Source organism: Chlorocebus sabaeus, chromosome 25, assembly GCF_047675955.1.
Source record: "Chlorocebus sabaeus isolate Y175 chromosome 25, mChlSab1.0.hap1, whole genome shotgun sequence".
NCBI classification, from domain to species: domain Eukaryota; kingdom Metazoa; phylum Chordata; class Mammalia; order Primates; family Cercopithecidae; genus Chlorocebus; species Chlorocebus sabaeus.
This window is the reverse complement of record NC_132928.1, coordinates 78,111,021-78,130,627: the sequence shown is the minus strand read 5'-3', so window position 1 is coordinate 78,130,627 and position 19,607 is coordinate 78,111,021. Positions and strand designations below refer to the sequence as shown.

At 39.3% G+C, this 19,607-nt stretch overlaps 1 protein-coding gene across 2 annotated transcripts in view; it reads right to left on the bottom strand.

Moving 5' to 3' along the window:
* The window catches only part of FMN2 (formin 2), a 399,785-nt gene that overhangs the window by 297,327 nt on the left and 82,851 nt on the right, over positions 1–19,607 (bottom strand). For both annotated transcript variants that reach the window (XM_037986069.2, XM_073011866.1), the window contains exons 3-4: positions 13,775–13,922; positions 3,817–3,872 (exon numbers count right to left, since the gene is read on the bottom strand). In XM_037986069.2, coding sequence (XP_037841997.2) covers positions 3,817–3,872; positions 13,775–13,922 — 204 coding nt within the window. The remainder of the gene's footprint in view (positions 1–3,816; positions 3,873–13,774; positions 13,923–19,607) is intronic.

The window sequence follows — 19,607 nt, the reverse complement described above, 5'->3', positions numbered from 1 at the left end:
AGCATGTTACCTACACCAATCTTTAACTTAGAAGCAAATGTTCTTAGATAAAATAATTGACACTAAGCTATTATAGACTATAGAGTGTAAAAGGCTTTACAGTTTAAATATTTCAAATGCCAAAGGATTTAAATAAACAGAATCAAAAGACAGTCGCATTTCAGTTTTATGACATAATTCTTCAGATACAGCAGATTTTCAGAGCATATTACTTGAAATTAAAATAATCAGTAAGTGAAGTCTAAAGAATGTAATTTTATTTGAAAACCTAATTCCACGGGGTCATCAATAAAAGCACTCAAGGAGTAGCTATAGTCCGTTCTTTTCACTCGAGTGCCAGCTGTATTTGCTTTAAGCATCAGACCCTCTGGCAACACCACAGCCTCTGACTCCTGTGAGTTGAGGAAAGGCTTTATGAGTCATGTGTTTTTTCTAGGGATATTGAGCTCTCAGAATTATTAACTACAGAAAGAGTAAAAGTCAAAACTCATTCAATAAATTCCAGTGTGCTCAGATTGAGAGAACAGGTGCCTGAACGCACATCTGAAGAATAACTTAGAGAGGATGCTTTCCAACTCGGCTGCAAGCCTCTCACTAAGCAGTCCTGGGGATCTCACATTACGACCACAGAAGAACGCAGGCAACACTGGACAGACCAGAAAAATCTCTTAGGTTCATCACTCATACTAAGAAAACTGCCTTCAAACCTCTCATTTCCATCTGCAGTGGTGATTTAGAGATACAGAACTGCCATCTAGTGACTAAGAAGGAAAAAGCAAGGACCTTCCATGAAAAATAATTTTTTTTACATAACAAAGCACTAAAGTTAGTAAAATTCACACAACTCAGCATATCAAAGTTCTAGTAAAACTTCAAAATGTATAAGTGAACTAATATACCTATTTGCCTCTATAATATATCTTGACATCTGACTCATACATGGTATCGTTTAAATATAATAAAATAAATTTAGAATAAACTTCTTATCTCATTCATCTGATGATTTTGGCATACGGTGACTATCCATGTAAAAGGCTAATTTTTATCATAGTATAAGTATAAAATCAAACAGATCTATACTCAAATAGTGGGTCTACCCTTTATCAAGCCTGTGATCTTATGCAAGTTACTTTTACCTTGTATAATCATTTTCTTTAGCAGTTAAATGTGCATTATAAGAGTTGCTTTAAAGGATTATTGTAAGGATTTCTTAAGGTAATAGAGTAAAAGAAGAGGTATACAGTAGGTTGATAATTAATTTGAGTTTTCTGTATCCCCTTTATGGACAGTTACTTTAGGCTGTCATGAAACATATCCATATCATCTAAGAAAAGAATCAACCCGTAAAATAAATGTATGACAAAGAGTTAATGATTGCAAAAGTAAGTGATGTCATTGTTGGGTGCTTAATCTCGATTGCTTCCAAATATTGTTACCTCTCAATTAATTTTCCTGACTTCTAGACACTTCACTGTCGACAAGGATAAGATGTAACATTTGTTCAATCTATTTCACCCTTGAGTCTTCAAGTTGTAAAATCAAGTGTTTTAAAATAACCTACTCCATTAGGTTTCTGCTTATTGCTATACATATATATATATATATATTTTTTTTTTTTTTTTTTTTTTTGAGACGGAGTCTCGCTCTGTCGCCCAGGCTGGGGTGCAGTGGTGCGATCTTGGCTCGCTGCAAGCTCTGCCTCCTGGGTTCATGCCATTCTCCTGCCTCAGCCTCCTGAGTAGCTGGGACTACAGGCACCCGCCACCACACCCAGCTAATTTTTTGTATTTTTAGTAGAGACAGGGTTTCACCGTGTTAGTCAGGATGGTCTCGATCTCCTGGCCTTGTGATCCGCCTACCTTGGCCTCCCAAAGTACTGGGATTACAGGTGTGAGCCACCACGCCCAGCCCCACTGTAATATATTTTACTATGGTCCATCACTCAGGAAAAATACTCTATAATGTTACACACATGAATATATATCTTGAAATAGCATAATATAGAAAGCAATGTTGTACATGTTTTATCATTGTTGATATTATCAAATACTTCCTGTTCAGGTTCTCTTTGACATTATCATATATAACAATTGATTCATACACGTCCTGGACATAAGAATTTAGAAAAACTTAATATATTCCTTTAAATCACAATTTAGCCATGCTTTCCACGAAAGAAAGGCTTAAAAAGTGAGGGGAGATTTGAGGGTACTATTTTTCTTAATAATTGTTGACCTTACTATTTCTTTTTACCTTTTTATCTTTCTTCATCTTTTTTGCTGCAGGCTAATCATTGCAGATAATTAAGGGACCATCAGTTCAGCCCACCATGCCTCTCCAAGTGCCACCAAGTTGATGTAGGCCTCTGCTCCCATAACAATAAGCTGCAATAGCTTGCTTTTTTAATGCACTGTCCTTAAGGATAGCTAATCTCACTGCATTTTTGAAAAGCACCCAGGTGGTGTTTTCAACCAATGTTATGCCCCAATTTCTCCTCCAGGGGGAGCACAACTTTCATGTATAACAGGGATTCTTTTCTGAAGGGAAGTTACTTTATTCTTTGATGACTTCTCAGAGATCAGCAATAATTTAATTTTACAGAGAAGAACCCTATGTCCCAGGTAATCTAAGCATGTTGTCATCACACTAATCAGAAATATATCCGGGTGTAAAACCCAGGTATGTGTCTCCTTATTTTCTCCTAGACCACCAACAGAACAGATCTTTTTACTATTCACTTCTAAAACTAAGTTACTGTCAATAGCATAGCTGGGTGAAAATATAAATTAAGCAAATGGCTTTACATCCAAAAAAGCAATTGCTATTCACAATTACTATTCCATACAAATGTTTCCTTTCTGGCAGCCTTTTTTTTTTTTTTTTTTTTTTTTTTTTTTTTTTTTTTAATAAGAAATCCATTTTACCATAAGAAAAAAAAATTACAAAATTTGGCTTTTTTGGTAACTGATATGGTTTGGTTCTGTGTCCCACCCAAATCTCATCTTGTAGCTCCCATAATTCCTACATGTTGGGGAGGGTCCTGGTGGGAGATGACTGAATTATGGGGGCTGGTCTTTCCCATGCTCTTCTCATGATAGTGAACAGGTCTCACGAGATCTAATGGTTTTAAAAATGGGACTTTCTCTGCACAAGCTCTTTTTTGCCTGCTGCCATCCATGTAAGATGTGATTTGCTTCTCCTTGCCTTCCGCCACGAACTTGTGAGGCCTCCCCAGCCATGTGGAACTGTAAGTCCAACAAGCCTCTTTCTTTTGCAAATTGCCCAGTCTTGGGTATGCCTTTATCAGCATGTCCGTGAAAACGGACTAATACAGTAACAGGAAAAAAAAGTTTCTGTGGAAATTAAACAGATACTAATTAATGTTTCATCCACCAAAGTAATAAGAATCTTATTTGACTTTAGCAAAGCTCTGACAAGATTTTTTTTTTTTTTTTTTTTTTAAAGATCATAGCCATGGGACTATTTGAGCAGGCGCATCTCGGCAGACTTCTCCCTGGAGTGGCCACCGTTTCCTACTGGAGCCAGCTGTCATTGGGCCCAACTCTTTGGCTGGATATAGAATAAAACAGCTTCTGAAAAGCTTCTACTCAGTTCCACTTCAAGGCTGATTTTCTACGGAAAAAAATAAATGGAAGAAAACATCCCCTTCTGCCTGATTGGATTCCGCTGCAGGCTTAGGGAAAACAAGGGCATCTGAGCCAGCCGGGCAGATGGAAAGATGAATCGCAGAGTCTGTCACAATCTTAAGACAAATAAGACAGATGGGAATCTGACATCCTAATAAGATTGTCTTACCTTCTGGACAGCATCCGAGCGTTTTTTGGGAGTTTCCGAAACAGCAGATTGAGATTCTAGTTTGGAAAGGAAGCAGAGAGTCAGTATCTTAAAGGATAATTTTCCTATTTCTTCAATCAGAAAATAAAACTTTCAGTAAAATATATCATTAACCATAAGTACCAAAACTATCCGGTCTCTCTCCCAATTATATGACTGGGTTATTAGGATATGACTACTTCTCAGTATATGTAATACATATAATGAGAGTGCCCATGTCATTTTTTTAAAATTGGGATATTCCTAAGTCCTTCTCTATACATCAACTATCCTTATTTGTCTCAACTGCTAGTTTCTAAATTGTGCCAGAAAGTCCTTCTAAGACTTTCACAGAGTATCTTATTCACTTAGCTGAAGTCTGTATCACGGTAGAAGCTACCGCACCAAGGTTGAAGGATGGGATCTCAAAAGCCTTGTCTAACTGTTGTCAAATTGTCCCTTGATTTCAATGAGAGGTAATGAACACTGTTACCAAGAGACACTGAGTAAGGAGGGTTTCTGAAGCGGTTTTTCTCTTTTAGTCCTCATGTCATCTGAGATTCTACGAGACTGCAAATTCATCATGCTAAAAAAACCTAAGGCATAACCAAGTCATGGATTTTTTTTTTCTTAAGCTAGAGGGCACTTTCTTCTAAGTGAAGCTTGCATGCAAATTTAAAAGTAAAAGGGCCTTTACGATAAAAATAAAAATGAAAGGGCCTTCAAGGGATCCCTCACGCTCCATGAATCAGAGTCTGAAAAACCACTAATCTCATCCATCCTCCGCACCTTTCAGAGGAGAAATTCAACGCCTATAACGCAAGCGGTTGTTGGCACGGTGAAGACGAGAGTTTATATCTCCTGACTGTCACGTTGCTCCCCTGACTGGCATGCAGACCAGACCCTGGACACAAGGCACAGCAGTCACTGGTTTTTTTCTTTCTTTTTTTTTTTTTTTTTTTCCGAGATGGAGTTTCACTCTCTTGCCCAGGCTGGAGTGCAGTGGCGCAATCTTGGCTCACTGCAACCTCTGCCTCCTGGGTTCTAGGGATTCTCCTGTCTCAGCCTCCAGAATAGCTGGGATTACAAGCACCCACCACCACGCCCAGCTAATTTTTGTATTTTTTTAGTAGAGATGGGGTTTCACCATGTTGGCCAGGCTGGTCTCGAACTCCTGACCTCGTGATCCGTCCACTTTGGCCTCCCAAAGTGCTGAGATTACAGGCATGAACCACCCCACCCAGCCAGTAGTCACTCTTTACAGTCATTTTGACATTTCCAATTTAGCAGCATGGTAGCTGATGTAAATAACAATGCTACAGAAAAATAAAAGGCATTTAGTATTTAAACAGCATAACATACTGTTAAGCTACATCGAAAGTTACATCGAAAGCTACATTGAAAGTTTTCATTTCACTCAGATGAGAATCTGTCTCCACAGGGGCCCACAAGGCCTGGTTTCAACTAGTGTTACTCACTAGCCTCTCTACCCACCTACATCTGTACCAACTTGCTCACCAGGCCAGCCACCCAGGCCAGCTTGCTTGTCTTGTAACACACCAGTCATGCTTCTTCCATAGGGCTGCCAAAGCCACGGTGGCTACTGTCTCTGCCCAGAGCACTGCACTCACTCTTCTTCCCAATATCTGCAAGCCCCACTCTGTGGCTGCTTCCTTCGGGGCTTTGCTAAAGCAGCAACCCCACCCACTCCTGAGCACCCACCACACACTCACCCTTACTTTCTTCGTAACCTGGATCATCACACCATATATACTCCATAATGCATTTCGTTGCCTACTTATTTATACCTGTTATTCCACTAGAACATAAACTCTGTGAAAGCAAGAATTGTTGTCCGTTTTTCCCCTTGTCGTGTCCCCCACATCCAAATAGTGCCTGGCACTTAGTAGGTGCTTAAAATATTTGTTGAGTAATTGTAGGAGTGAATGAAAGAAACACGAAAGATCAAAACAATGATGAGACCATGAAAGTGGGTTCCACCATGAAAAGTAGGGTATCCTGGGCAGAGAAAGAGACAGTAAGGATTTTACATGAGACAATATAGATATTGCCTTGCCTTTCGCTATTTTCTGAATCTCAGCTAAGAGCATATATTTTAAAACAAAAATCATTGAGGATAGCATGATGCAGTCACTTACCAGTAAGTGTCATAGTGGCAATAAACAATTGGCCTTAAAATACAACCATTTCCCCAGATAAATACAGCATATCATTGAGCTAATCAAAAAGAGATTCTTCTCTCTCATATTGACAAATCTCTACTCCGAACTTAACACCGGAGTTAGCCAAATTTTAATAAAGATATTTAACAGCAAAGCTAGTTAACAGTTAATATTAAAGCAAATCCAAACTCCAGAATGCTCTCATTTTCTATTGTTTTTCATCACTTCCAAACCCTCCCAAACACAATAGACTCAAGACAAGTCTTGGCTTTGTACCAGTGGGGAAAAGTCTCTCTTCCTCTTCTATTTAGATCATGCAATAAGAGCCTAAAGGCTCTCCTGGTGGTACACGAAGAGTTAAATGCTTTCTAGCTTTTTTCTATAGTCCTTGACCCAGTACCCAGACCCAGAAAGTAAACTTCTGGGCTCTAATGGTAAAGAACAAGTGCAGTTTATCAGAAAAACATACTTAGAAAACCACGTTTATTAGAAAGATGCATCAGCAAAATATTCTGCACACCTACACCCAAACTTTCAGCTTCTGTCTAATTCAATAGCTACCGAACTGAATTCATTCTCCCATCGCTAACCCTTTCACTATAGTTTTTATTTGTGTGAATCTGTGTGTTAAAACATCAAAGAGAAATTTGTAGGTTGAAATGCTGTCTTCAAAATCATAAGATGGAAAATAAGAGTTCTAGAGGGTCAAGATTTTAAGAGGAATGAGACGTACAGAGTAACTCTACTGAAAAATAAAGGGAAAATCAATGAGAACCACTGAGAGAGGAGAGCAAAATACACGATAAGGAAAAAGAAAATGATACAGAATAAAAGAAAGAGAAATAGAAGGAAAAAGGTATAGGAGGGAGAAAGTAAAGGGAAGCATGAAAAATGGCGAAAGTGTCCTTTAGGGAGCAAAGAGAAATTGATGTACCAGTAATGGCTGAAGAGAGGAGTCACTAGATAGGTGTATCTGAGATGTCAGCTTAGTTCCAACTTTCATAGCGCTCCCTAAATGAAAATGATCACTCCCAGAACTCCCGGTGCCCTCGTTCCCAACACTCTCCTCCTCTCAGGATCCAGGGCACTTTCAGGAATTGCCTTAAACCCAGCTCTAGGACAGACTGACCATCTCCATCAAATATTCATCACTAGAATGGTTATTATCTTCAAAGAGTAACCCAGTAAGAGAGCTCTCAAGGGTACATTTAAAACTGCCACCTCCTTCACCTATCCTTAAAATTAAGACAACAGAATGTACTTTAAAAAAAAAAAAAAAAAAAACCGGCCGGACACAGTGGCTCATGTCTGTAATCCCAGCACTTTGGGAGGCCTTGGCGGGTGGATCACAAGGTCAGGCCAATATGGTGAAATCCCGTCTCTACTAAAAATACAAAAATTAGCCGGGCCTGGTGGTGGGCACCTGTAGTCCCAGCTACTCAGGAGGCTGACGCAGGAGGATCACTTGAACCCAGGAGGCAGAGGTTGCAGTGAGCCGAGATTGTGACACTGCACTCCAGCCTGGTGATAGAGTGAGACTCAGTTTCAAAAAAAAAAAATCATTATGAAGCAGAAACAGAGAGGGAGAAAGAACATTCCTTAAAAAAAAAAAAAGTTAAATATTCCATTTTAAAAAGTTACCTCATAAAATTCTGAGCGTAATCTAAAATTCTGGACTTCCAATGGTACCAAATATGTTTCAGGAGTGACTTCTTTTTCATCACAAAATAAGCCGTTCACTCATGAAACAAAACATACTTGGATGAGCTGTGTATTTATAGAGAGAAGACAAGACAATGAGCGGGATATGCGTCTCTGCTAAAAATGGAAAATAAACCAGCCTTTTAAAATATATATACAAAATATGCCTTCTAAAAATGAATGAAGTAGTCTCTAAATAGTTTGGCATTTTAAGTTAAAATGCAGCTACATAAAATTATTATATGATAGCTTCTTTAATGGTATATACCATTTGATTCAAATCCAGTCAATTTAACTGAAACGTAATTCATTAAATTTCATTTAAATAGCATGACTTATGATTAGCTGCCTAATAAATGCAAGATGTTTTTAACTCTGATACACCGTGTCTTTCCAAAAATGAAGATGAGGTTAAATACTTGAATTTTCCTAAATAAGGCCAATTCCATGATCTGCTTATTTGATTATTTAATAGTATTGAGGATCTGCCTCTCATTGTCAACAAAATATAGCCACACCTAGGCTATAGTTAGCTCAGGAGAAAAGGAAGGCCAATTTTATAGAAACTATATGTATGCGTGTATATATATACACACACGTATATATACATATATGTATATATACAGGCATACATATACTATATAATATATATTCAATTCAACATATTATATAATTAATATATAATATATAATCAGAAGCCAATCATATAATATATATTATCTAATATAATATATTTTATATATATATAATGTAGTTACATGTTGAAAATGGAGAATTATCTTTGGGAGATACAGTCAATCTATTCCAGTACATTTTATTCCTTGATTAAGTGAGAGGCTCAGAAAGATAGAATACTACCAAGTCTCCCCTGGTCCCTTATAGAATTTCTGCATTATCTCAACCGAACTTATGTGAAAACATTTGAACAAAACACAGAAATGGACCGGGCATGATGGCTCATGCCTGTAATCACAGCACTTTGGGAGGCCAAGGTGGGAGGATCACTTAAGCCCAGGAGTTCAACACCAGCCTGAGCCACGTGACAAAACCTCATATCTACAAAAAATTTTTTAAAATTAGCTGGGCATAGTGGCTCACACCTTTAATCCCAGCACTTCGGGAGGCTAAGGTGGAAGGATCACTTGAGCTCCGGTGGTGAAGGCTACAGCAAGCCAAGATCATACCACTACACACCAGTCTGGGCAACAGACTTAAACCCTGTCTCAAAAAGAAAAGAAATGAGTTGATACTGTATTGACCTTGCACGGCACAGAATCTCTTCTGTTAAGAACCATTAGAGACACTTCTTTGGGATATGAATTCTGCTTCTCTGAGTGACTGTGTTTTCAATCTCATGGACACTGAGGAAGACATTCACATTCCCCTTTCTGCTTTGCAGCTGACGGCTAAATTTACAATTACCTTTAAAAATGGCAGATCCTTAGGAGATACATTTCACTGGGCTGTCTTAGCTCAGCTTCATTTTATCGTTCCATCCTAAATTCCTTTTAGTTTGATCTATATTCCTTTATGATCCTTTTGTACATTTTACATATTTATAAGCTGCTCAAATCTTTTTTTGGAACAAAGGTGAATTACAATGTACTCAGCCAGTGCATAACTGCATTTTAAAGGATTTTCACCTGAAAATATCCTGCCATGGTTCTTTGTTTCTTTCTTTTCTTTTATTCCTTGCAGCAGGAAGTCATCTACCATGTTTCTACCAGATCCTCCTCCATATATTTTCTTCTAGGATTTTCTGTGCCTTGATTCTCGTTCTAAAAAGTCAGTTCTCTGTCTCCTCTCAGCCATTCACATTTTCAAAGAAAGGTGAGGGATTTGATTTTCCATAGACGAAATGAGAATGATCAAAAGCCCCTATACACATCTACACATCTGCTCCTGCTCCGGGTTCTCCATGAATTTGAGAACTCAAGTTCATTATTTAATGTTGTTCAAATCTATTGAATGACCTTTGAAACTTGGTATGGAACCCCGAAATTGGTCCATGAACTGTTTTAGCCCATACAAAACTCTCCCTCAAATCTTGCATTAATGTGCTAAGCAGATGTTTATTTAGATCTTTTCCTGCAAAAGATTTTCATCATTCACTCAAATATTTAAGTATATACTATGTACCGGAAAGTCTTGAAATTCTGAAAGCTGATGGGGAAGACATGTATATATATATAAACAGAAAAATTCAATACGTAAAGCATTCAGATGACAGAGACAGGAATAGGATGTCATGGGACTCCAGAAAAGAGCCCACGAGTGGAAAACAGCCATGGATGGGTGGGTGCGTGCTGTGTAAAGGCAAGGGAAACTGAGGGAGAAGATAAAGTGAAAATAATAAATAGAAAGGGTTTCTTTGTATCAATGTTTTTGCCACCAACTGGCTTTGGTTTTTTATTTGTTTAACACCACCAACATGGGAAGCATATGACTTCCTTTTTTCCCAGCCAGTCTTACCCTTCAGGGGCGTTCTGCAGACTTCGAAAGGTCAATGCTAACACCTTAGGCCCATCTGTGGAGGCAATGCCAACTGCAGAGGGAGCCAGGATGAGAGCAAAGGACTGCCAGGAATCTGCAACTCACTGGTGAGAAGAGGCACCAAGACCTCACCATAGCCTCAGCCCTTCCAGTTCATACAAAGAAGGGGCAGTTCCTTCACCAATCCATAAAGGAAGAAAAAAACCATCTTTCACAGAAGAGATCATGAAAACGTTAAAGTGAGATGCTCCCTATGCAGTTAAAGTGAGATACACGAAAAAGGCAGAAGAGAGAGTACCACAAATCTGAATTAGCTGGACATGTGAATTAGGTAACCAATTTTAAGAGCTGGAAAAAAGGCCGAGTGCAGTGGTTCATGCCTATAATCCCAGCACTTTGGGAGGCCGATGGGGGGTGGATCGCCTGAGGTCAGGAGTGACCAGCTGGGCCAACATGGTGAAACCCCGTCTCCAGAAAAATACAAAAATTAGCCGGGTATGATGGTGGGCGCCTGTAATCCCAGCCACCCGGGAGGCTGACGTGGGAGAATGTCTTGAACTCGGGAGATGGTGGTAGCAGTGAGCTGAGATCATGCCACTGCATTCCAGCCTGGACGACAGAGTGACACTCCAAAAACAAACAACAACAACAACAAAATGAGCTGCAAAAAACAACAAACGAAGCAAGCAAAAAAAAAAAAAAAAAAAAGTCCTCAATTTTCTAAGCTAGACCTGCAGGTCTTTCTTCTTCTTCTTCAAAAAATGTCATTGAACTCTTTTACTTTGAATTACAATAGAAAGGGGTCGGCCAGGCGCGGTGGCTCATGCCTGTAATCCCAGCACTTCGGGAGGCAGAGGCGGGTGGATCACTTGAGGTCAGGAATTCGAGACCAGCTTAGCTAACATGGTGAAACCCCGTCTCTACTAAAAATACAAAAATCAGCCTGGCCTGGTGGTAGGCGTATGTAATCCCAGCTACTCGGGAGGCCAAGGCAAGAGAATCGCTTGAACTCAGGAGGTGGTGGTTGCAGTGGGCTGAGATTGTGCCATTGCACTCCAGCCTGGGTGACAGAGTAAGAACCCACAAATTAATTTTTTAAAAAATGGGAGGTCATGTGTTATATACAGTAAATTTAACCATGATGTCACCACATAAGAATATGCACCTATCAGTTAACTACAAATAGATCATTACTATTAATAATTCTATTATCAAACTTTGTGATTGATGTAATACATGAGACCGTAGGCAAAGTTGACCTATGATATTGACATTCCTACTCTTACAACTGACTGATTAGAAGAGAGTGTGGTGTGGTTCTGGGAATGAGGGTGTCTCATGGAAGTGTCTTTCCAAATGAACGTCAGGGAGTCACAACAGAAAACGTTTAGAAAGACCCATTAGATCACTCTGATGAAAAAATGCTACAATAGATCCACTAGAGAAAAATAAGTCACTAAGTTAAATTACTTCTTACCTCCATCATCCTCTTCAAGAATGCATTTTTAAAAAGGAGACAAGTTATTTCATTACAAATCACTTGCTCTGGCATTTTGCACGCTACAATAAATCATGTCACAAACCAGGTGACAGACTTCCTGGTATCAATTCCAACTTCATCTTTAACCAAAGTAAAATTCAGATTATCCACTCAATTAACTTTGAGTCAAGTGTTCCACCAGTATATATGGCAGCAACATAAAATGTTTTGTAATGTTTTATAAAGTGCCCTAAAATTGAAGAACATCATATAAATGTTTCAGTTAAACAAGTTGAGAATGATACAGCAGGGAACAGAAAACAGGAAAATATCACCCAATCAATGATGCAAAACATGGGATATAAACAACTGTTAACAGGACTCTCCACGCAATTGATTAATTCAACTATATCTACCCCTAAGTATTTTGTATCACTAAATGTGATCATAGAGTAGTGTAAAAAATGGGATCAATAATTTTAATTATGTGTTTTCCTTTAAAACTAAAAGTCTCTTTACTTCCTTGATTTTCAGGTGCTATCGTGGTAGAGGTCTCTCATCTCTGAAGATCTTTGCTTAAAGGAAGTCTGCCTTGGCCTTTGAGAAACTGCTGTCTGTAAGTGTTATGACAAACTCAGCGTCCTTCCTGGAACAGCACTTCCTACACCTTATCTCTCACTTGTTTGTTTCAGGGAGTACAGCCCACCTAGTGAATACCACACAGTGTTTCAAAAGCACTGGACATTTAAAAAGGGAGATTCAAAGTCAAGTGTGGGCCCCCATTTCAGTGCATTGGTGGAAAAAAAAAAAGGCGCAAATACATCCCTCCAGAGACGGGGATAAAAATGGGAGGAAAGGTTCCCTTTGCAGAACTTTGGGTGGGGGACTGGAATAAAACCTTTTACATTGTTGGTCATTGTTGGTTGAAAGGGACCTCATGAATAAGGCAATGACATGAAACAATGATAATTATAATAAATAATATTAAATACACTTATCCAGGCACTGCATTCTGCATTCTAATGCTTCATACAAATGCCTGTAATTCTCAAAACAGCCCTACACAGTACATGCTATGCTCATCACCATTTTACAGATGAGAAAACTGAATACAGTTGTTAGAAAATTTGCCTGAGATCACAAAGCTAATAAGTTGGCAGAGCCCAAGCTTCATGCTTTTAAGTTATGCTTTTCTACTATGCATCCAAAATAAGTTTCTAGTGACTATCTTCCTCTCTATGAGTCAATCAGAAAAAAAAAAATCAAAATTCTTAACTCTAATATCTATGTTACCATTTAGGAAAATCTAGTGGAGAAATCTATGAATAGCAATGATGCTCTTCTATTTACTCCTCACTCATGCTTCAGAAATCAATATTTATGCCTGGTCAGTTCACCAGGAGGAAGTTGGGAATTTATTACAACAAAATGAAGAAAAGTCCAGGTGCAGTGGCTCATGCCCGTAATTCCAGTACTTTAGGAGAATGGAGAATCGCTTTAGCCCAGGAGTCTGGATCAGCTTAGGCAACAGAGTGAGACTTGGGCTCTACACAAAATTTAGCCGGACATGGTAGCACACGGCTGTGGTCCCAGCTACTTGGGAGGCTGAGTTGGGAGAATTGCTTGAGCCAGGGAAATTGAGACCGCGGTAACCCATTGCTCCACTGCACTCTAGCCTGGGTGACAGAGCAAGACCTTGTCAAAAAAAAAAAAAAAAAAGAAGAAGAAGAAAAGGGAGAAAACAACCATATTCCATAAAGCATTGTTCCACAATTATGGTTCTCAATTCTGTATGACAAATATAAAGTGTTTTCTTAAAATCAGCCTAGGGGGTCATCATCCTGCTGAACTCCTCCAAATAAACCTGAAGCTAATCTCACGCTATCTTCCCAGCCAATAACACAAAATAAGACAACAAAAGGAACAAAGAGAGAAAGGACCCCAAAATAAAAATTTCTTAAAGATTATATCTGAATGCCATACAATTAAAAATTAAAGATTACTTAAAATTAAGATTTAATAAAACGTATATCTCTCTATCTTGCCTCTTCCAGTTATCTCTGAAGACAAAGGAAACACTTACCTGTTTCAGCATCCTCGAACCTGTGTTCTTCATCAGGAGGTTTGGATGGTGGCCCCATGGATGGGACTCGCCTAGGAAACTGCCCTTCTGAATAGTCCAACGAGTGTGTGGGTTGACTAACTGCAGCCCAGGTATAAAGTTGATCTTGCTATATTTAAAAATAAAAAATGTTGAAATGCTATTAATTCGGTTACAAAAAATAAGCCATGACTAATATATTGCAAAATCATTTCTCTGTAAATTACTTATATATGCATATATATATATATGAAACATTAAAATAGCATTTTATACTATTCAGTGTAGATTCCTAAGATACACATTTTTTTTCATGCAGTCATTTTATCTTTTATAACCACATTTGCCTCAACTTCATTTCTATAGTAAAACCTTCGCCTCTTTCTTTGGAGGGAGAGATGCTATATAGCCCCGCAGGGAATTATAAAATCAGACAGTTCAGACACTCAATCAGAGAACTCCCTGAACTAGCATCTTTAATTCATCTGAATATGATATCCCTTTTAAAATTGTTTATATACTTGGGGGAATGTTAAAGGACAGGCTGTACTTGGGCACCACAGGACAATAATAGCTCCCGTGCCTTCAACCACAAAAGGCCCAGGAAACCGACTTATCTGGGGTCCAGGTTGGAAACTGTTTGGGAGAGAAACCATGAAAAAGTGAATGAACCTGCCAAGAAAAAAAAAAAAAAAAAAAGAATTGAACAGGGATCTTCTGGCCAAGAAAGACCTCGCCAGCTACAGACCCACAGAATCTGGACAGAATGAGAAAGCAGCTAGTACTATACCTAGGGCTAGGAGACAAACTACAAATCTCACAAGGAAGCCTGCTCCACGGCCTATAAACACCTTGGAAAACTGCTCATTAGGATTTCAGAATAACAATGTGTCCAGCCATTTTAGGATGCATATGCTTAATATATGCATGCCCTATATTTGTGACATTTTTCTGAGTGTATTTCCCTAATACCTTTGATCCACGTCAAGTAAAGCAAAGAGAAGAACAGGATGGTAGAAGTGAAAAACCAAAAACCACTGTAATCCCTGGGTCGAGACTACAAAGTAAATGAGTAATCTGATGGATGTTGCTATTTCTGTATCTAACAAATTAAGAAATTCATAAAATAATCTCCAGCATGCTGGAGATACAATGTAGAGACCAGTTAGTTTAAGCTTTACATTTAGGGACAGTCATTAGCCCTAACTGGGAATTCAGATTCCTGGGGTCAGCCAGCACTGGATCAGAAAGGACCACATTTCAGACCTGGCTAAGCATTTGAGCTACTCATATATCTTCCAGTTATCCCATCTTGACCAACACCAGAAACTGCGCTATTTAGCATACTGAATATCAGAAACAGTTTTTTTATTGCTGAAATTAGTGGCTTTAATTAACATAATAAATATTAGGTATGAGCTGTCATTGGAGAACCTGAAGGAATTCAATGTAAGTAGATTGAGTACGACATCAGAGAACATGCCCACACTTAAAAAGGATAAAACTCAGGCAAGGGGTGATGTCAAGGTGTGACAGCCTGAGAGTGCTGCCTCCCACCTCTAGTTTAGGAGGATGTCTCTTTGCCTGTTGCGAATAGTCGGGCACAGGATCCTATTCCTTGGTGTTTGTATCACATGGACCTTTCACACAAGGTGAGGTCAAGCACCTACCAGCGTGGCAAGCTGGCCATGCTCTGACTCTCAAGTCAGCTTGTATAGGCTCTTGTGCAAACTAATGTTGTATGTTTAATAAATGTTTATATGTTGGGCAAAACTTCATTTGAGATTTCCTTTCATTAAAACCCAGTAAATCCTTGCCCCATATACAAAAATTCAAAATGGAACAAAGACCAAAACATAAGACCTAAAACTACAAAACTCTTAGACAAAAACATACAGGAAAAACTTCATAACATTGTTTTTGGCAATGAGTTCTTGAATATGACAACAAAAGCACAAGCAACAAAATTTTTTTTTAAAAATCAATGAACTGAACTATATCATAATTTAAAACTCCTGTGCATCAAAGGACACAATCAGAGTGAAAAGGCAACCTACAGAATGGGAGGAAGTATTTGCAAATCAACTCTGATAAGGATTTAATATCCTGAATATAGAAAGAACTCCCACAAGTCAACACCAAAAAACAAATAACCTGATTTTAAAATGGGCAAAGGGCTTGAATAGACATTGCTTCAAAGGAGATACACAAACTAGTCAACAAGCATATGAAAAGATGCTCAATATCACTAATCATTATGGAAATGCAAATCAAAACTACAATGAGATCACCTCACACCCACCAGGATGGCTATTATTTAAAAAACAAATAAACAACAACAACAACAACAAAAATAAAATAAAGCACCAGCCTGGGCAACATGGCAAAACCTCATCTCTACAAAAATTAAAAATTAGCCAGGTATAGTGGCACACACCTGTAGTCCTAGCTACTGGAAGGCTAACATGGAAGGATCACTTGAGACCCAGAAGTCAAGGCTACAGTGAGCCATGATCGCGCCACTACACTCCAGCCCAGCAAAAGAGCAAGGCCCTATCCAAAACAACAACAACAACAAGATAGAACATAAGTGCTGGCGAGGATGTGGAGAAACTGAAAGCATTGTGTACTATTAGTGATACGATAAAATGATACTGTTGCTATGGAAAACATATGGCAGTTCCTCAAAAAATTAAAAATAGAATTACCATATGATCCAGCAATTACACTTCTGGATATGTACGCAACAGAATTAAAAATAGGATCTCAAGGCCGGGCGCGGTGGCTCACGCCTGTAATCCCAGCACTTTGGGAGGCCGAGGTGGGTGGATCACAAGGTCAGGAGATCGAGACCATCCTGGCTAACACAGTGAAACCCTGTCTCTACTAAAAATACAAAAAATTAGCTGGGCGTGGTGGCGGCGCCTGTAGTCCCAACTACTCGGGAGGCTGAGGCAGGAGAATGGCAGGAACCCGGGAGGCGGACCTTGCAGTGAGCCCAGATCGCGCCACTGCACTCCAGCCTGGGCGACAGAGCGAGACTCCATCTCAAAAAAAAAAAAAAAATAGGAATCAAATATCTGTACACCTATGTTCATAACAGCATTGTTCACAACAGCCAAAAGGGAAAAGCAACCCAAGTGTCCATCCATGAATGAACAGATAAACAAAATGTGATAGATATATATATATAAACTGAGAAATTATTTAGCCTTTAAATAGAAGGAAACTCTGATACATGCTACCGCATGGACGAACCTGGAGGACATCTGGCTAAATGAAATAAACCTGATACAAACAGACAAATACTTTATGATTCAACCCATATGAGGTACGTAGTATTGTCAAATTCATATTGTCAGAAACTCAAATGGTGGTTGCCAGGGGTTGGGGAGATGGGGGATGGGAAGTTGTTGCAAAGTAATGGGTATAGAATTTCAGTTTTGCAAGAAGAAAAATTTCTGGAGGTTGATTGTACAACAATGTGAATACACTTAACAATACCGAATTGGACACTTAAAATGGTTAAGGTGGGAAATTAATGTCCTGTGTATTTTGCCACAGTTAAAATTTTTTAAATAATGTTTTTAAAAACAGTGAATTGCAAGGCTGTTGGGAATAGCTAAGACTCAGTTATTCAAGAGCAGTCATGATTAAATTGACAGGTCAGTTCTTAAGAGGTAACATGGATACTGTGATGGCTTAAGAAAACAACTGAACTGTAGCCAGGCATGTGGCTCACGCCTATAACACCAGCACTTTGGGAGGCTGAGTCAGGTAAATTGCTTGAGCCCAGGAGCTCAAGACCAGCCAGGGCAACACAGTGAGACCCCACCTTGACAGAATATTTAAAAAATAAAAAAATAAAAAAGAGCCAGGGATGGTGAACACATTTTTCTTCCTAGCTACTCAGGAGGCTAAAGTGAAAGGATCACTTGAGCCTGGGAGGTCGAGGCTGCAGTGAGCGATGACTGTGCTTCTGTGCTCTAGCCTGGACAACAGAGTGAGACCCTGTCTCAAAAAACAAAAAAAAGAAAGAAAATTTTCTGAAATGTAATGCCCTCTCCACTCTACTCTTCGCCACCCTCCAGTTAGTGGTAATGATACCTACTTTAGCTACAGTTACTCTACACGGCCCCAGAAAATAACCCATCTTAAATCTTTACAGCCATTGCCCTCCTAATATTTTCCAGAATAGCAGAACCAAATTGGCCACAACAGCATGCTTCTAAGCCTGAGCTTCGGTTCCTCGTGCATAAAATATGATATATGTAGCATGCTTAGAAAAATGCTTGGCCTACCAGCTCCCCTGGGAGTTGATGGAGAAAAGCGGGGCTGGAGTGACTGAGAGACTCCAGACCTGGCATCATGGTCAACCACAAAAAGACTTTTTTTCTAGAGAGCCATCATCCTACTAACAGCCTCAGACATAGTTTGTTCCATATAAAAGAGGGACCACCAACAACAAGGGGATAAACTATCTCACTGAGTTTCATCATTCACCAAAATACAAAGCATGCTAAAAGCACTCTAGAAAACCTCATATAAACGAACAAAAGTATCTGGTCAGTCCCCCAGTCTCTGAACCATGCCTCAGAACTGTGATATATTACTGGACTGTAACAGTAATCTCAAAGCCTCTCATTCATCACATAGCTCCACTAGCAGAAAAAAGCAAAACAGACTTCTTTCATGGGTCCTCCACGTCTGCAGAATCAAATCCCAACTCTTCAACTTAAATATCATTTCAACATTCCTATATCCCTACTATCTTCCTTCCCAAATTCATTTCTCATTTCCTAAACCAAGCTTCATGCCACTAGAATGCCCTCTCCAGCTCTACCCACTCAAGGAGTCTAATCAATCATTTAAAAATCTAGTTGAAGTCCCATTTCACCTGAATCAGGCCCTGAAAGGGTCTGCTGAAAGGCCACTCCTGAATCAGACAGCTAACTCAGCACACCTGCCACCCCACATTTCGACACTTGATGTCTACTATCCAAAACGGTGGCTTGCCACCTAGTCCTGAGTGTATATCACATTTCCTCGAATTGACTGCAAACTCCTTCAGGATGAGAAGGGTGTACATGGGTCTTGTAAATGTCCCCTAGCTCTGGACAGTGCTATGATGACTACACAAAAGCCATCCGAGGCCGGGCGTGGTAGCTCATGCCTGTAATCCCAACACTTTGGGAGGCCAAGGCGGGCAGATCACCTGAGATAGGGAGTTCAAGACCAGCCTGGCCAACATGGTGAAACCCCATCTCTACTAAAAATACAAAAATTAGCTGGGCATGGTGGCGCACGCCTGTAATCCCAGCTACTCGGGAAGCTGAGGTGGGAGAATCATTTGAACCTGGCAGGCAGAGTTTGCAGTGAGCCAAGATCAGGCTACTGTGCTCTAGCCTGGGTGACAGAGCGAGATGCCATGTCAAAAAAAAAAAAAAAGCCACTTGATGCCTACTGAGTTATCACATTTATCAAAAATAAATAAAAGAGATGGCTGGTCAATACAGGCAGAGGCTGCAGCTGCTAATCTCATTTTCTTCATTTGTTTAGCAAAGTACCATAAGGAAACTTTGTGGGTACCATATAGAAAATGAAGGTATCAGGTTATCTGTTATGTCTAAACCTATCGATAATTAACTATTTAAAGAAAAAACATGGAGTAGGTAAAATTCCTAGGATATATTCATCGCTCCCCCTAAGCAAATCTCATCACTTTGTGGAGCCTCAATATTCTCATCGGTAAATCAGGAAAAATGTATCCCTTGTCTTTTTGGGGGAGCTTGTATGAGGCAAGAGTAAATGACAT